The following is an 18,949-nucleotide window of genomic DNA, read 5'->3' on the forward strand; positions in this document are numbered from 1 at the left end:
TGTTTATGTAAGGGATGATCCACGGTTTGCGGTGCATTGAAAGTCCTGGTGACATTAAAACAGACAATAACTATTTTTCATGGAACGTTGCAGAGTTTGTTATAAACAGATCATCAGTGAGAGTCATTTACTTCTTTAAATTCATGTGCCCTCAAAATCTGATGCACTTCCATCCTCTGGGTGTCAGAGCCGTTAGCTCCTCCCCTTCAACTGTCAGTCAGCTGCTAGGTTTATTTCAAGATACAACGCCTGTTTTTCTACATCCAAAAGAAGCTCTGTGGAAAACACAAGCCACGCCCACTGTTTTACATTCCGTTGAATTCGTAAATGCGTCAGAATACAGAAGAAAAAATGATCCGATCGTCTGGTTCACAGGGACTTTAAAGGATTTTAATGCAAGACGTGGAGGACAAGAAATACCCCACGCAAATTTGATGTTTACAGGATAATTTTTGTTTGCACAGGTGAGAATGAGAGTTATTTTGGTCAGTTAATTTCAAACGCTGTCCTAACTGACTGGAACTACTTGTGCATTATGTAAGTGATACTGTACAGGCAGCCGACGGTTATTGTGAAATAATCCCTACAGTGTGATCAGGACGTTAAGCGGAGGGTCTTGTATCACACTGAAGGGCTTATTTCACGACAACCGTCGACTGCTTGTACATTATCCTGTTTATTACATGGCTACGTGCCATTTCAGAAATAAACTGGACATAAAGTGTGAATTTGAAATATTTTTTTAGCAAATTTTTGCTCAATGCAGACCTTCCGCGAGGAAAAGCCGTTTAGTTTGGGTTTTAAAGTAAGAAACAACGTTCAAATGTCACAAACAGGCAATTTTGTTTCATGATTTGTAAATATAATATCATATATGTTATTAAAGACAGATTTATATTGAATTTGTCCAAAAAAAACTGTCAAAATGATTTGCTGCATCCGGGTTACAGTGTGTTATTAGTTTTGAGAGGTTGTTATCTGGGAATAATGAACCTGCAAATGTCATGACTGCTAGCCAATCAGAATCGAGCGTTCCAACGAGCCATGTAATAAACAGTTTTAATGAACACCTTCCAGCCAATCAAACCACCGTATCATTCAAACTGTACAAAGAAAAGTTAGTGTGATGGTTTGATAGTGTGAGGATTACAGGATATATATAATGTTCAGTAAAAAAATCATCATGTGGATTGAAAGAATCCTTCAAACATGAAAACACCACACCTGTGTGTGTGGACCAGTTACACTAGTGACCTGTGCTGACCACAGCTCATCACACACACACTTTATTGTCTCTTGTGTGTTATTTAAATGATGATTTTCATGTCAACTTCTGATCCTCTGAAACTGGTTTTAGTTCAGTGAGTGAGTTTGATCTACGTGATCTTCTGAAGAAGTTAGGGTTCAGCTGACGTCTGGTCTTCTTCATGAATTATTCAACTTCATACAAATGTAGAGAATGAATGTTTGATGTGTAAGAAAGGTTGTGTTACTGAACATCTGACATTTCACCTGAACACACATCAAGTTTTACAGCTCAACAACTGCTGCTGATCCAGCATTTACCACAAACACACAGCGACTGGACAGAAAAAATACAATCAACACAACACACAGTGTACTTGCTCTCAAGTGTCTGTTCATGAAAACTCAACACCGCACATACAGAGACTCGGTCGCTTCAGTTCTTTGCCTTTATTTTTCTTTCAAGTTGCTTTGAAACAAAGATGTGAGGAACAGATGTTTCCTCTTAAACGTCTCAAAAACACAAAACTCTATTTTCCATCTTTACTGATCAAAACATTGACATTTTCACATCTGACATGTCTTTCATGAGATGAAATGAGATGGAGATCCATAAATGTTTCTCTATTACAGTCTTTCTGATGATTGTGCCCCTAAACTCCAGTGTGTGTGTGTGTGTGTGTGTGTGTGTGTGTGTGAGACTTACCTTAAGAGCCATGAGAATCAGAAAAACTCGTCTTTTCAAACTGGTCCCAGCGGCCACAACACAACACAACCAAAGACCACACACTGTGAGTGTGCGTATGAGGGTGAGTCAGAAATGTGTGTGTGTGTGTGGGAGGGTGTCAGAAGTGTGTGTGTGTGTGTTAGGTTGCTCAGGTATCAGAAAGCGTGACCGATTAGTGTCTGTGTTCATGAATTTGTTATGATGTTTAAAACAAATGTGTGTGATTGTTTATTGATGACTCATGTTGTAACAGTGTAATGTTTATTGGTGTTTGTGACAATGAAGCTGGTTTGACATTAGCATTAAAACACAATTATTCTGACTGACAGTGAACAAACGTCCCACATCTGGGCAGTGCTTCAGCAACAGTTCATCAGTTCTTTGCTCTTATAGTCAACACATCACATGTCACTTGACCAGGCAGACGCTTCACAATCAGACGGTGGACTGAAGTCGAGTCAGATGATCATCGGTTCAGACACACACCGCGGATCCATCGGCCTCCAGAGCATCAGAGATCTTTTCAGAAATCTGTGAGAACGTTGGCCGATCATCTGCTCTCTGAACAACACAACACATAAACACATTCAGTTAGATCATTAAACACAAACACACAAATCCAGATTTACACTGTCGGGTATGCGCTTGTGGCTGAAAGCATGTATTGACTGAGAACAAGTGTTTATGTAAATCAAACACAAGCCCATCCTGAACTAACATCTCTTCAAAACGCTCAAATCACTATGAAGGTCATTTTAATCGCAAATAAAAAGAAGAACGGCAGTTGAGATATTTGCTTTCAGTCTGGCAAGAAGATGTCTTGATCACTACAAAGAACCTGGACATTTATAACCAAACCAAAGGTGTCAAATCATTTTTGGACGCTGTGGAAAATCTTCTTTACCTCCATCCAGCACATCTGCATGATGCCGTAGATATGAGGAGATGTTTTTCTGGGTCGATAGAGTCGTTGTCCCTGCATGACCATCATCACCACTTCATGGTTGGAATTGTGTTCGAATGGCATTTTCCCTTCAGTAAAAACTTCCCACATTAACACGCCTGAAGAGAGAACGTCACCAGATCTTACCATTAACGCACACAACCCAACACGCAAAGGTAAAAACTAATCCTCACCAAACGACCAGACATCAGATTTGCTGCTGTATTTGCAGAAGTTGAAGACCTCAGGCGGAGACCATTTGACTGGAAACTTTGCTCCTGATGAACTAGTGTACTGATCGTCCAGAACGTACCTGAAGACCACACGAGATGCCACACAATCATATACACATCATGTTTCCTTCATCTTTATCCTTCAGTGTGTGTGTCTGTGTGATACCTGGCCATCCCAAAGTCTGAGACTTTGACCCCTAGAGAGATGTTCACCAGACAGTTTCTGGCAGCCTGTGGGAACAAAACACATCACAACACTCACTCAGGGTGTTTACTGTAACTGTAACAAGACCTAGTTTAAGACACCGCCACTTCAAGCGGGTGCATTGGTGACACTTAAACTTATGTTTCCTGTATAGTGAGACAGCACAAGTAAACAGTTCTTATCAACCCAACACCATTCAGAAGAGTGACTAACCCAATGCAAGGTTTATTAGAAAGAGAAACTAGCTTTGATGCTAGCACTTAGCATGTGAGACCGGACAGTGTTGATCCCCTTTGCAGGGTATCTGAAGATTTCTGAGAGTTAGATTTAAGACTATTTCAATTTATTTCAATTTCCAGAGATGCAAACTCATCGTGGTGAAAAAAGGTGACAATGATGCGAGATCCCCCAACGCTATATATTATACATAGCCAAAGTTAATATATAGTTATATATATATAATTATTAGAATTTGAATTTCATATTATTTCAGTGCACATAATCAGAATACTCCATGATCTGCACAAAGTGTCTAGAACAGACAACCACATGAACCACCAGACAACTCTGTTTTTGTTCATTTTCAGTTTCATGAATCATGTTTATTGTGTTTTACTGTGTTACTTGTCTGTATTTTTTTGTTTTTATTACTTAATCAAAACAATCCAACTGTTTGAATGATCTTACTTAAAATATACAATTAAAAACATAGAAAATGAAAATGAACAAAAACAGAGTTCTGCTTTAGCAAATTAACTCTTGACATTTACTTCAAGGTGCTGTTCACACAACAGCTTATAGTCACAGCTCCGGTCTAAACATGAACTGTCAAACTCGTAATGTTACACTATTTGCACAGCATGCCTGTAACAATAGTGACATATTTAAATTAGATTTTTACACAAGAGGTTTCATTGTAACCACAACATTAGGTGTGATACTATCAGCAATGTTGCACTAAAAACCAAATGAAACCCTCACATGCGTACAGTATGTTGTCCAGTACCATTCCTTTTACACAGTGTGTTAACAAACTCACCCAATATTATGTTCCTTGGGTCTGCTGCGTTCCTTTCAAGGCAAACAAACCAGCGCGCCTTTAGCTGTTGCTTAGTGACAGTTGTGTTGAAGTAAGTCAGAAATGCGCAGTCGAGTTGCTGCGACTAGATCTCATATTGATTCATGAGTCGAGTGTGTGCGCTCAATCTGCGCAACATTTAAAACATAACACGCAAAGTGGCTAGTGATTTGACATTATTACCACAACACCTGGACATAATTCATTCGCCGTGACCCCGTCCGAAGACTCACAGACCCCCCTCGCCCCCCATTTTCAAAAACTCATTGGATCTACAAGAATCACAATAATGACCCATTTTGGATCCAAAACGGCGAATTTTGCCGAAAGGTGACAAGTTGGCATGCATGAATTTCATAGCATCAAATTATCACTTCCCCGTGGCTAAAGCTCTAACTTTTCTCCACGTGGTAATGTCCAATCCACTCACCTAACGAACGTGTTATTTGTAAGTTGGTTCCGCCTATTTTGTTCAAATAGACATACATGATTTTAAAACGAAAATAAAATCTTCTTTACAGTGTCGGTTCGACTGCATTTCTAAGATCTTGGAAACACAGATTTAAGACATTTTAATGCTCTTTAAGGCCGGACTCGTGACCAGAACGTTGCCGGCAGGTAATGATTGAGGTGCCCTTGAGCAAGGCACCTTACCCCTACTTGCTCCCGGGGTGCTGCAGTGATAGCTGCCCACTGCTCCAGGTTTGTGTTCACTACTCTATGGATGGGGTTTAAAGCAGAGGTCACATTTCGGGTATGGGTCACCATATCTGACTAATAGGTCACTTTCACTTTTCACTTTTTCAACCTTTGGAACCAAAACTTGCATTTCCCCAACAATCAACATTGTGGTTTAACAAGCAGGTGCAAATGGACCTCCAACTACCAGCCTACGCAAAGATTCATTCAATCTTACTCTAACATATGACCTTTGAGAGCAAATATGAACTGATACACGATTTAATACCTTGGAAAATGGCATTTAAGACATTTTAAGGGTCTTCATTTTCTATAAACTGATCGATCAACTTTGAATAGTTTCTAAGAACGCGCAGACACCCTCCTCACTGCACAGTTACAAACCATAAGACAAGAATAAAAGCTCCGCTCTGTGGCTGTCAGTTCTTATATACAAATGACACTATGACTTGTTGTTCTCATTATTGCAACATTTCACGTCATTGTTTGTGAGCATTTGTTTGATCTGATGTTCAAATCACGTGTCACACCATGTGATATATATGTGTGTGTTATCTGTTACTCTTGTGTGTGTTTTCTCACCAGGTCTCTGTGAATGAATCCGTGCTGCTCCAGATGTGTCATTCCCAGACTAATGTCATGACAGATGCTCAGAAGATCCTGCGGCCCGAGCGTTCCTCGTCTCTGCCGGAGGAAGTTCAGCAGGCAGCCAAGTTCCATGAATTCAGTGACCAGATAAATGGGCTTCTGTTGGGTACAAACTCCGTACAACTGCACCAGATTACGATGAGACAAATTCCTGTTATGCACGGGACAGAACACTTTTCACACTGAAGCGGTTTACTGTAAACATACTTTCAAATCATTATTTTGAAGAAAAAGTGCATGTGACGTGTACATCATGATCTTGGCCTCCTCAATGAAGTCCTCTTCACTCATGGCTCCTTCTCTGATGGTTTTTATAGCCACTTTATGCTGCGCTCTCCATTTGCCCAGTCTGACCACTCCCACCTGACCGCTGCCAAGTTCCTTCATGAACGTCAATTCAGACGGATTGATCTCCCATTTGTCTAAGAACAACAAGCGGACAACATTCATGTAACGTGACTGCTCATGATGATGATGATGATGATGATGATGATAGTGAGTGTGTACCATAGCTGAACCCTGCTGTTGTAGGAGCCTCCCTCCTCCCATCACCTACTGCATGACGGAGTCTGCAGACAAGACCTACACACACACACACACACACACAGACACACACAAACAAATGTGGACATTTCACAGATTTCGTTAGTTTTTATATGTACATACAGTTATGCTCAAAAGTTTACATACCCCTTGCAGAATCTGGAAAAGGCTGAAACATTTGGAAGAATAAGAGGATTTGTTATGTAGTCCTGCACTGAGCAAGTTATTTTTCAGAAAATTTCAGAAAAATAGCCCAGGGCAAAAGTTTACATACCCCTGGATCTTAAAGGGATCATTTGACTCGGCTAAAATGCCTATTATTGTTTGTTTTAGATTAATGTAATGTGTATACACGATATAAGGCTGAAAAACAGCTGTCCTGTAGCTCAGTGGTAAGAGCATTGTGTTAACAACGCAAGGTTGTGGGTTCGATCTCAGGGGATTGCAAATAACTATGTAAAATGTATAGGATAAAGCAATGTTAGTCTCTTTGGATAAAAGCGTCTGCCAAATGCATAAATGTACATGTAAAAAGCTGTATTTTCCACACACCGTTTGCTCCGCCTCTCTGAAACGCGCTGCTATTTTACAACACTCATGGCTCTGAAAAGCTAGGTGTGTTAATATTGGCCAGGTCACTAGTGCATAGTGATTGGTTGAATACTGCACAGAAATGTAACGCCTCTTACCATATTCGGAACATCAAAATTCAAAACACCATTCATTTAAAGTCATGTGGGTGTAAAGCTCTGAAAATGGTTTTGGTGTAAATTGTTATTGTTTCATTTATACATCTTATTTTTTCATTCACTAATGTCCATCAGAAGATTTAAAAATACATAAATGTTTTTCAGGAAATTATATACATATATTTTTTACATCAAAACAATTTGAGTTTTAATCTGAACTCTGAGTTGATTTACTCAGAAAATCGTTACTCTGAGTTTTCAGTTTCAGACCAGCTGATTTGAGTGATCCGTTATGTGCGTGCAGCATGGCGATGAAAAGCCTTCATCAATTGAGTGAAGATAGAACGATTCACCATGGCAACAGCACGTGACAAAAAGGTTCATGGAGTATGTTACTCTGGTTACTCACTCAGACTATAAGATACCCTGCTTTCTGAAACGGACCCCAGGACATGAGTCAAATTTACAGAAATGCTGAAAAGCACAGATTTTGGAGGACCTGGGTGATTGTTTGGAAGATCATAGGACAGTCTAATGACTCATGACCCTTCATGACCCTTCACAAGAAACCCTTAAACAACTGTGACTAAATATAAAAACTCTCATTGATTGTTTAGGTGACATCATACAGTATTAAGAATCAGCTAAACTTTTGCACTGGGATATTTTTGAAATTCTGTTATTATTCTTTAGTGTGAACTGTATGTTAACAATTCTTTAGTGAAATAACTTGCTCGGGGCAGGACTACATTAAAAATAAACCTGCATTTTCAAAAATCCTCTTATTTTTCCAAATGATTCAGCTTTTTCCAGATTCTGCAAGGGATGTGTAAACTTTTGAGCAAAACTGTACATAGCTAAAAAATATATTTTAATTCTGGAATCAAATGTCAATTCCAGATTTTTAGAAATGACCCTGTTGAAAAAACAGCATTTGCTGGTTTGGTATGTTTTGATCCGGGTTCTCTGGTTTGTTCTGGTTTAAGCTGGTCAAACCAGCATGAAAACATACCAAACCAGCTTATGTTGGTTTTTCAACAGGGGAGCATGTGTTAACTTATGAAAACTAAAGTTTGACCATGATGTAGTTCAACTATGGTATACAAATTGTAATTATCAGACAAAACCTGGTTGCTATGGACAAACACACAGAACAGTGGTGATTAATACATATATTTTTTGGCAAAGCAGTGAATAAGCAGACTAAATGACCATACAGGTTGATATCTACATGTTTTACTTCAACTGTGGAATCCAAACTGGGATTACGCAGAATCGAAATTGCTAAAATTCGAATGATGCCAGTTACTGTATAATCACTGTAACCTAATGCTAAACCTTAGAGCACTTTTCCACCATCGTGCCGTATGGTTCTCGTTGCTAAATCGTTCCACTCCGGCCGGTGTGTAAATGGATTAGTTTTCCACAACAAGGCTGATAATGACAATCTGTCAAATGTAAACAATGCGTCACACGCTGCTGTGGTAACACAAGAGACAGAGCTTTACCGTGTCTGCACACATTCTATTAGAACCACTCCGAGCCCAGAACATCTCCGTGCCGTGTTGAGCCAGCCTCACCTGGAAACATAACTGGAAACCTTCCATACCGTGCTTACAATAGTTCCACGTGATGGTGGAAGAGCGCTCTTTATTTAGCATATTTTTAAAGTGCTTTGACAAAAAGGAGGTTTTCCTGTAATTTGTGAGGTTTTGCTACACAAGTGTGTGTTTGTTACCTGCAGAGTTGTACGTGTGGTACTCTATGAGTTCAGGAATGCTGTTGAACAGATATTTTTCAGCCAGATAAAACTGTCTTGTGGGGGTTTGTGTTTCTTTAATCTGGTAATGCCTGACTGCTCCATCACTACACACATTCAATATAACACAATATTAAGCAATTGATCATCACATCTCCTGATATTATATCTCATAGAAAGATCTCAGTATCATTTAATAAATGTGTCTCACCCTAAGCTCTTGCTGAACAACGACACGGTGTACGTCCCTGTACTGGACATCCGAACCATAAATCCCCCATCTTTCCCCTACAAACACACACACACACACTAAATACACATCAAACGCACATGGATCACAGCACTGAACACACACTACATCACACACACACACACACACACACACACACCTCTTTTCTGAGTTGCTCCTCAGCTTTGTTGCGGTTGACATTTTTACGGAACCATCTAAAAAACACAACAAAACAAATGAAATTTGAAATCTGAAATTGAAATACAAAACCATTCAACATTCACACACACATGTGGTTTTACTCACATAAATTGTTCAAGCATGTTGGATTCCTTTACAGTCACATAGTTGCTGGGGATGTAGCCCTCTTCTCTATACACACACACACACACACACAATACAGAAATGTGTAAGCAGAAATTGATCATGATGGTGTCGTTATAGGCCGATGGGCACAATACATAATAGTGAGAAGAGTTTGAGAGCTGAGCTGAAGTCAAACACTGAACAGTCCGTCTGTGCAACATCACACTAGCTCGTCATGGTCCTGAAGTGGGAAAGACGCAAACCCTACCAGTTGTTTATAACAGTTTAAAGTGACTGATGAACAAAACACACACCCAAATCTATTCCGAGCTTTATACCAGTTCACACCCCTCTTCTCCAGTATGACATACTCTTCTCCGGTCTTCAACATCAAATCATGAGGCTCCAGCCCTTGAAAGTCATACAACGCAATGACCACTTCCTCCGTAGAGCCTGCCTCTTCCTGTGGGGTCCCCTCTGAGGGTGGGAGGGGAGGAGAAGGTCGTCTGACCTATGGGGTGATGGAGGTAATGGTTAGTACACCAAATTACACATGCATATTTGAATTCGGGTTGACCGATATGGGTTTTAGAGATCAAGTAGACCGAGAACGCGATATATATGTCTGGTGTCAAAATGAAAAATATGATCAATATTAGGAATAACAAGAGCTCTGAAAAAACTCTTCCCAAAAATCATGGTTACTACAGGTTAACTATAGTGACATCATGGTCGACAGTTAGGACAGAAGAAGCAATACTGGTCAGAAAGAATGCGCAACGAGACCCTTTAATGGTGGTGATCTTTTAAACAGAATGTGAACCTTCCTCTTTGTTTAGGACTGTCTGAAGATCCCCAGCACATGTGCAGCGTGACATCGGCCAAACGTGCAGTAAAATCAACATATCTGATCTTGCTGTTTTGCTGTTGCCTGCGTGCATTGACTGAAGATCGTCTTTTGAGAGCACGCGAGTACTTGATGCTTTAAATGGTTTGTATTTGTGATTGGCATGACTTAAAATAATGTGTAGATAATTATTCCGTCAACTCATGTGCGATCACTGAAGCAGCTCGACAGAGCAAATGTTTTCAATGTCTTCAGCTTTCCGCTTTGATTGGCCGGACTCGTGACTTTCAGCCAATCAGATGGGCGGTGGGTGGGCATTGCTCGGCCAGTGAGTGGAGTTACCACATAGGAGGTTGCATTAGAGCCAAATAGTGTGTTTCACAAATATATTAACCAGCAGTACACCAGCAGTAAACTTACACTAAAACAGCATTAAACCAGTACTAAACCAGCAATAAACGGTACTTAACCAGCATTAAACCAGCACTAAACCAGCAGTACACCAGCACTAGACTAACACTAAACCAGCATTAAAACAAAACTAAACCAGCATTATACCAGCATTAAACCAGCACTAAACCAACAATAAATCAGCATTAAACAGCACTTAACCAACACTAAACCAGCATTAAACAGCACTAAACCAGTTCTAAACCAACACTAAACAGTACTTAACCAACATTAAACCAGAACTAAAGCAGCACTAAACCAGCAGTACACCAGCACTAAACTAACACTAAAACAGCATTAAACCAGCACTAAACCAACACTAAACAAGCACTAAACCAACACTAACCAACACTAAACAGTACTTAAACAGCATCAAACCAGCACTAAACCAACAGTACACCAGAAACTAACACTTAACCAGCATTAAACCAAAACTAAACCAGCATTATACCAGCATTAAACCAGAACTAAACCAGCAGTACACCAGCACTAAACGAACACTAAACCAGCATTAAACCAAAACTAAAGCAGCATTAAACAGTACTTAACCAGCATTAAACCAGCACTAAACCAGCAGTACACCAGCACAACAATACACTAAACCAGCATTAAACCAAAACTAAACCAGCATTGTACCAGCACAACAATACACTAAACCAGCATTAAACCAAAACTAAACCAGCATTGTACCAGCTCTAAACCAGCAGTACACCAGCACTAAACTAAAACTAAACCAGCATTAGACCAAAACTAAACCAGCATTATATAAGCCTTAAATCAGCACTAAACCAGCAGTACACCAGCAGTACACCAGCACTAAACTAACACTAAACCAGCATTAAACCAAAACTAAAGAAGCATTATACCAGCATTAAACCAGCAATAAACCAGTACAAAACCAACACTAAACCAGCATAAAACAGCATTAAACCAGCACTAAACCAGCACTAAACCAAAACTAAACAGTACTTAACCAGCACTAAACCAGCAGTACACCAGCACTAAACTAACACTTAACCAGCATTAAACCAAAACTAAACCGGCATTATACCAGCATTAAACCAGCACTAAACAGCACTTAACCAGCACTTAACCAATACTAAACCAGCATTAAACAGCACTTAACCAGCATTAAACCAGCAGTACACCAGCACTAAACTAACACTAAAACAGCATTAAACCAGCACTATACAGTACTTAACCAGCATTAAACCAGCACTAAACCAGCAGTAGACCAGCACTAGACTAACACTAAACCAGCATTAAACCAAAACTAAACCAGCACTAAACCAACACTAAACAGTACTTAACCAACATTAAACCAGCACTAAAGCAGCATTATACCAGCATTAAACCAGCAATAAACCAGCACTAAACCAACACTAAACCAGCATTAAACAGCACTTAAGCAGCATTAAACCAGCACTAAACCAGCATTAAACAATACTTAACCAGCATTAAACCAGCATTAAACCAGCACTAAACCAGCATTAAACCGTACTTAAGCAGCATTAAACCAGCACTAAAGCAGCAGTACACCAGCACTAAACCAACACTAAACAGTACTTAACCAACATTAAACCAGCACTAAACCAGCATTAAACAATACTTAACCAGCATTAAACCAGCACTAAACCAGCACTAAACAGTACTTAACCAGCATTAAACCAGCACTAAACCAGCATTAAACAATACTTAACCAGCATTAAACCAGCACTAAACCAGCAGTACACCAGCACTAAACCAGCATAAAACCAGCATTAAACCAGCACTAAACCAACACTAAACCAACACTAAACCAACACTAAACCAACACTAAACCAACACTAAACCAACACTAAACTAACACTAAACAGTATTTAACCAGCATTAAACCAGCACTAAACCAGGAGTACACCAGCACTTAACTACCACTAAACCAGCATTATACCAGCATTAACCCAACACTAAACCAGCATTAAACCAACATTAAACAGCACTTAAGCAGCATTAAACCAGCACTAAACCAACACTTAACTAGCAATAAACAGTACTTAACCAGCATTAAACCAGCATTAAACCAGCACTAAACCAAAACTAAACCAAAACTAAACAGTACTTAACCAGCACTAAACCAGCAGTACACCAGCACTAGACTAACACTAAACCAGCATTAAAACAAAACTAAACCAGCATTATACCAGCATTAAACCAGCACTAAACCAACAATAAATCAGCATTAAACAGCACTTAACCAGCACTAAACCAACACTAAACCAACATTAAACAGTACTTAACCAACATTAAACCAGAACTAAAGCAGCACTAAACCAGCAGTACACCAGCATTAAACCAACACTAAACCAGCATTAAACAGTACTTAACCAACATTAAACTAGAACTAAAGCAGCACTAAACCAACATTAAACAGTACTTAACCAACATTAAACCAGAACTAAAGCAGCACTAAACCAGCAGTACACCAGCATTAAACCAACACTAAACCAGCATTAAACAGCACTAAACCAGCACTAAACCAACAATAAACCAACATTAAACAGTACTTAACCAACATTAGACCAGAACTAAAGCAGCACTAAACCAGCAGTACACCAGCATTAAACCAACACTAAACCAACATTAAACAGTACTTAACCAACATTAAACCAGAACTAAAGCGGCACTAAACCAGCAGTACACCAGCACTAAACCAACACTAAACCAACACTAAACAGTACTTAACTAGCATTAAACCAGTAGTACACCAGCACTAAACTAACACTAAACCAGCATTAAACCAACACTAGCATTAAACCAACATTAAACCAGCATTAAACAGTACTTAACCAGCATTAAACCCGCACTAAACCAACACTAAAACAGCACTAAACCAACACTAAAACAGCACTAAAACCAACACTAAACCACCCTAACCCGCAACGAAACAGCACTTAAGTTAACATAGAATCTGGTCAAATCTCACCGTACAGCCGGTGGTTTCCTCTCCTGGAACTGGTGGCAGTGGTTTACGAGAAACTGGGATAAAGAGAAAACACACAAACAGAGGTTTAGGGTAAGGTTGATACACACACACATGTTTAGGGTTGATACACACACAGGTGATTTATACAAACATAAACAGTGGCCTGTATCATGAAGTCGTGGATCACAAAACTCATGGTTCCGATCCTATTATGGATTTTGGATCACGGATCGGAGCATTATTTGGATTGGCTAAAGTAAGTGCTCATCAAAGTTTGATACTGTATGTTATTATTATAATAACTAGTTTTTGCAATCAATAAAATGCTCAATAATAGGGGTGGTTATTGGGGTGAAAGAATGGTATAAAATGAAGGTGTGACCCTAGAGATCATTCACATTATGTGTATTCTAGGCTGTCATACAATAGGCATGTGTACAAAAATGACAAATAAATTAAAGCTGCAAGCAGCCTTTTCAGGGTTCGAGCGCTTAAATGGCTCTTACGTAGGTTTGCCTGGCATGTTCGTATTGTAGGACTCGGCGATGATCCAGGAACACGATAAAAAAATTGCAATGACAATCCATCAATCGCAGACGAAGTCCTGAGCCTGCAAATAGGTTAACGACTGAGGGGTTTTGCCAAAGTTGTCATTTTCACTGTTATAGCGCCACCGTGTGTTCAAATGCCACAGTGTTTTGTAGGTAACCTCGGAGGGACGGTCTATGACATTATGTTGAGCCGCTCATGAGTTATGGACATTTTAATGTTATAAGCTCCGCCCATTTTACGTTTGGCTCCTCTAAGAGACCGTGAAATTAAATTTCATCTTTTTTCAATAACTATTCGCAATCACACTCAAGAGAAGACAGATGCATTGGTTTGGTTCCGATCGGGCGAAAAATCTTGGACTAGTTCACTAAAGTAGGTTTTTAACATCATCACAGATAACTCCCTAACCGTGCGATCGACATCGATCGTTCAAGAGGCAAAGTTGTTCGGATCAGGAGAGCTATCATATGATATCAATAGTTTGCATAAATGTCAAATGTCACTTGATACACAATTGTTTAAGCACTCCTAAAGTGTTATTTCGCCCCCAGGTGGCTGAATGAGTTCACATTTCTTACAGACCTTAAGGACCATGAGATGAATAAGCCCAACGAGTGTTGTTTTGATTGGCCTACGTTAACCCGTTGTAATAAGTGCTCAAACTTCATTGGCCAATGGCGGCCATGTTATTTTAGATAAGCTAATGTCCTTTTAGATATTAATTAAAACGTTTTTTAAGTTTTGAGCCAATGATTACACTGATATAAAACACTTTGGTGTGCGACAAACGGTTAAGGGGTTACGAGCGCTAACGAGCGCAAACACGCTTTTCTTCGCTGTAGCGCCACCTATGGGCAGATATGGCTGGGTCACTGTATCTGAGTAACCTGCACAGATACAACCAAATGACCAAGTGTCGAGTTTCTACGACTTACAGTTTGGGCTGGGCGACCGGTTTTAAGGCGGAAAAATAAGAATAAGAATCCTTACAAAAACATTAGGTTTTCAGCACTTCGTCCAACAGATGATAACTGGATCTCTAGAGATCGCTCTTTCTTACTGGCGTGAGTGATGTGATCTGACAGATAGTTACAACATTCGCCGAAGACGTGATTGACACGCGCCGCCAGATTGGTGTCTATCCATGTATCTATGTAATGTTCTGGTGCAAAAGCTTTATTGGTGTTTGGTATGACTCCTATAATGCCTTTTGTTTTGAACTCAACACACATGATCACAGCGCTCTTCTCTGGAGAACATCTACAGCACCAGATGTGTACGGCGGACCAGAAACAGAATAAAAGCCCTTTCTCACCCTGGAAACCCCCTGTTCACTCGATTGCCCTCTGGAACGCGCTATCGGTTCCTAAAGACACGCACTTCCTGATTTCAGAACCGTTTTATTCACGTTCCATCAAAGAACTGAACTCAACCAACTAACAAACTACTGAGGACTATGTAACACACACATATATATATATATATGCGTGTACATTGCACCTCTGGTCACACATGTGCACTGTCTATGCTATATAACTTTGTGCTTATATAGCTTTGCTTACAGTGAGGGTGAATGATTTGATCCCCTGCTGATTTTGTAAGTCTGCCTGCTTACAAAGAAATAATGGGTGTATGATCTAGGTTTATTTGAAGTGATAGAGACAGAATATTAGAACAATGTTATGTAAAGGTTATAAATTGATTTGCATTTTAGTCAGTGAAATAAGCATTCCTCAGTCAGAGGAGCTTGTTCCTTACTCAGGGTGTGTGTGTATGTTCATGACTCAGCGGATGGGTTAAATGCAGCGCTCACATTTGGATATGGGTCACTTTCAAACTTACACTGTGACTGTTTGTTGACCTGCTGTGTGATCCAAACCTCTGAGGCCTATCGCACAAAGCCAGATCAACCAACTCTGGGTTGCAGTGTAAATGTGAGACCAGATAAACCCAAGCTGGTTTAGATGAGGTTCAGCTGTAACCCAACACTGGGTACAAAGGTTCTCTCAGGTTTGATCCAGAGCTCGTGAGGCGCGTGCACCAGACAAAAGTGTGTAATAACATCACTGAAGCCATGCGCACCATATTGTTTTGGTTTATTATTGCAACCCTAACATTGACACAGAATAAACCTTAAAGTAAATAATGTTCTAAAGCTACATGATAAATATCAATATTTTGATATTCAAAACTCAATGAATGAAAGACAGATTGACATTATTTGATGGCAGAATGAGCTGTAGGTAGATGGTTGCCTTCAGTTTCTCTGAGACAGTTTCTGGTAGAAAGCCTAAATGTTTATATGTTAACACGACACCTGTCAGCTACACTGCTGTAACATGTGTATGTATAATAATATACGCACAATTTATACTTGAACACACAATTTCTGATGTTGCAACTGAACCTGTAACAGGAGACAGTTGCAACATTCATTAAAATGTACGAAAAAACATTCTATAACATCAATTTAAATAAACAGCAAGATGTAGCCTACTGAAATACTTGTGTGCACTTCTCTCAACTGAACAGTGTTGTTTGTTTGTGCGAAGAGTTCAATTGATTGTATAAAGAATAAATTGGAGAAAAAACATTTTTCCAAGTAATGAGTAACAGACAATGTTTATAGTTTTGTATTAATATTGTTATTTGGCTATATGTTTGTAATGTAGGCCACATCGTGGTCTAGTCTGACAGGGTCTCTTTAAAGGTGGCTAGTAAAATAGTTTTTTATTAATACATCTAATCAGAATTGCTTTATGCTAATATGACACAATTTTACAACAGTGTTGTCATAAGGGATGTCACAACATGATGTAACTGTCCCTACACTGGCAGCCATGAAAGAAGCTTGTGGTGAAGCACCTCCATAACGCTTGCATTTCCTCAACAAAAGCACGTGAAATAATCTCAACATCATAATCACACGAGTGTTTATCCTATGTATATTCTATAAATGAGTTTATATTGGCAGTTTATAATTCTGCACAAGATCAAATGCTTTTTGTCCATTGCGTTCTATTCGCCTTCTTTGTTTCCACACATTGCTTTGCTTTATTTATAAAAAACAGGATTATTATGCAGGCTATCTAATCTTGTTTGTTGTTGGGCTATAGGCCAACCCTCATTATAACTTGTTCTTAAATTGCGACCTTATTGAAAAAAACTATGTTTTTTTTTTTTTTTTTTAAATCATTTAAATAAACAAATAATGAAAAAAATCTTTTTTAAGCATTTGATTAATAGTTGTTAAATATTTGAAGTTCAATGATTTCAGTGTTATAGAAACACTTCTATTAAAATGTTGTTTTATTTAGAAAGACACAGACGTACATCTATAAAAGCATCAGTGGCCGGCAGCACACCTAGTGTCTGTGAGGTCATGTTTGTGTTCGATGACACCAGTACTAAAGTACTACAGGTGTCAAGGACATGTGATGCTACAGTCTCAATCAATGCAGATGTACATGTAGTGAACGTGTGTGTTTATTTACCGTCTCCGAACAAGTTGTAGCCCTCACAGCCCGGAGCCATTTTATCCAGCTGCCCGCAACACATCCACTCGCCCTCCTGCCAGAACTGAGGGTGAAACTTTGCTGCTATCTCTGCGTTATTCCTAATCTCTGAACAACACAAGATAAAGAAATCAACACACGTCTCATGAATGTACACATCACTTTCCTCTAGTCAACTACAATGTGGTCTATGTAGGTATAATGCATCCACCACCAAACCATTCACATAAACATCATTGTCAAACTCACTCACCTTCTTTGATGTTCTGCACCCAAATACTTCTGCTCTCATTACTGGGAGCAAATATATACAGCATAGCCGAATCATGAACAACCTGACGAGAGCGAGAGAGAGAGAGAAAGAGAGATAAAGCTCAGTAGCTCAGTCATGTTAGTAATGTTTTTGTGACTCTCTCTCTCTCTCACCTGAAATGGATATTTGTTCTGACAGGGAATGATAGTCGAGTTGTTTCTAACAATCTCAACACATTTGATTCTGTTCAGCTCCACTGAACCCTTCCTTACCCTCTTCTGTAAATCACACACAGTTTTGTCGCATCAACTCAAAACATTTAACACAGTATGTCAATGTAGTGTGTGTGTGTGTGTGTGTGTGTACCTCCGCTCTGAGCTCATAATATGTGAGTTTGCTCTTGGTTAACACAAACACTCTTTCTTTATAGTTGAGTGGAGACGTCCGTTTCTTCTGCTGAGAACGTTTGATCAACGTTTCCTCAAGAATGGGTGTCAAACTCATCTCAGACACATCTGAACACTCACCATGGCCATGTATCAGAAACTATACATATATATACATAAACATAAGAACACAACGCTGTCACCGGTATGTAAAGTGAAATGTAATTATCCATTTGTGTTTTCAATGTCTGAAAACATGAAAGTTCACATGAACTAAACTAAACATTCACTCGCTCAATCGCAGACAAACGAATAAAAACACTTTCTTACCTTCTGCGCTTTGGTTTGTGATCAATGATAAGGAAACACGAATGAAGGAAGTCAAGTTCTGTGCATGCGAGAGCGCGCGCGCGCACACGAGAGAGATACGGCGTCTGAATGCGAGTTCAGCTAAATTGTGTAATGACGTCATGCCTGCTGTCTATCAAAGTAGCCGATTAATCAATCGTTCCGCAACTTTCACATATGAACACATTCGTTAATCTCTCTATTGAACATGCTGTGTGTGTGTGTGTGTGTGTGTGTGTGACGCGGGTGCCCGAGAACAGGACACATCAGTGACACCCGCTGGTCAACACGTGTCATGTTTTCCAACAGCTATACACTTCCAACGAAACGTT

General features: G+C 39.5%; 1 protein-coding gene across 1 annotated transcript; it reads right to left on the reverse strand.

Annotated features, from left to right (window-relative positions):
• Positions 1–1,676: 1,676 nt before the first annotated feature.
• tec (tec protein tyrosine kinase) lies at positions 1,677–18,949 on the reverse strand. Its single transcript, XM_056733247.1, has 18 exons — positions 18,600–18,949; positions 18,250–18,429; positions 18,057–18,161; positions 17,884–17,965; positions 17,610–17,738; positions 13,564–13,616; positions 9,619–9,815; positions 9,305–9,370; positions 9,159–9,213; positions 8,981–9,057; positions 8,749–8,876; positions 6,286–6,360; positions 6,029–6,200; positions 5,713–5,929; positions 3,315–3,379; positions 3,110–3,228; positions 2,877–3,034; positions 1,677–2,533 (listed from the first exon to the last, which is right to left on the reverse strand). The coding sequence occupies exons 2-18, from the start codon at positions 18,385–18,387 to the stop codon at positions 2,447–2,449; spliced, it is 1,923 nt and encodes a 640-aa protein (XP_056589225.1). The 5' UTR covers positions 18,388–18,429; positions 18,600–18,949; the 3' UTR covers positions 1,677–2,446.

This window comes from Triplophysa dalaica, chromosome 20, assembly GCF_015846415.1.
Source record: "Triplophysa dalaica isolate WHDGS20190420 chromosome 20, ASM1584641v1, whole genome shotgun sequence".
NCBI lineage: Eukaryota > Metazoa > Chordata > Actinopteri > Cypriniformes > Nemacheilidae > Triplophysa > Triplophysa dalaica.

Bases quoted from the DNA above. Each gene is read 5' to 3' on its own strand.
- tec (XM_056733247.1), bottom strand. From the start codon at position 18,387: ATGAGTTTGACACCCATTCTTGAGGAAACGTTGATCAAACGTTCTCAG. The intron at 8,877-8,980 runs GTGAGACACATT...GAATGTGTGTAG, and splicing joins TTGTTCAGCAAGAGCTTAGG to TGATGGAGCAGTCAGGCATT. The intron at 2,534-2,876 runs GTAAAGAAGATT...TGTGTTGTTCAG, and splicing joins TGCAGATGTGCTGGATGGAG to AGAGCAGATGATCGGCCAAC.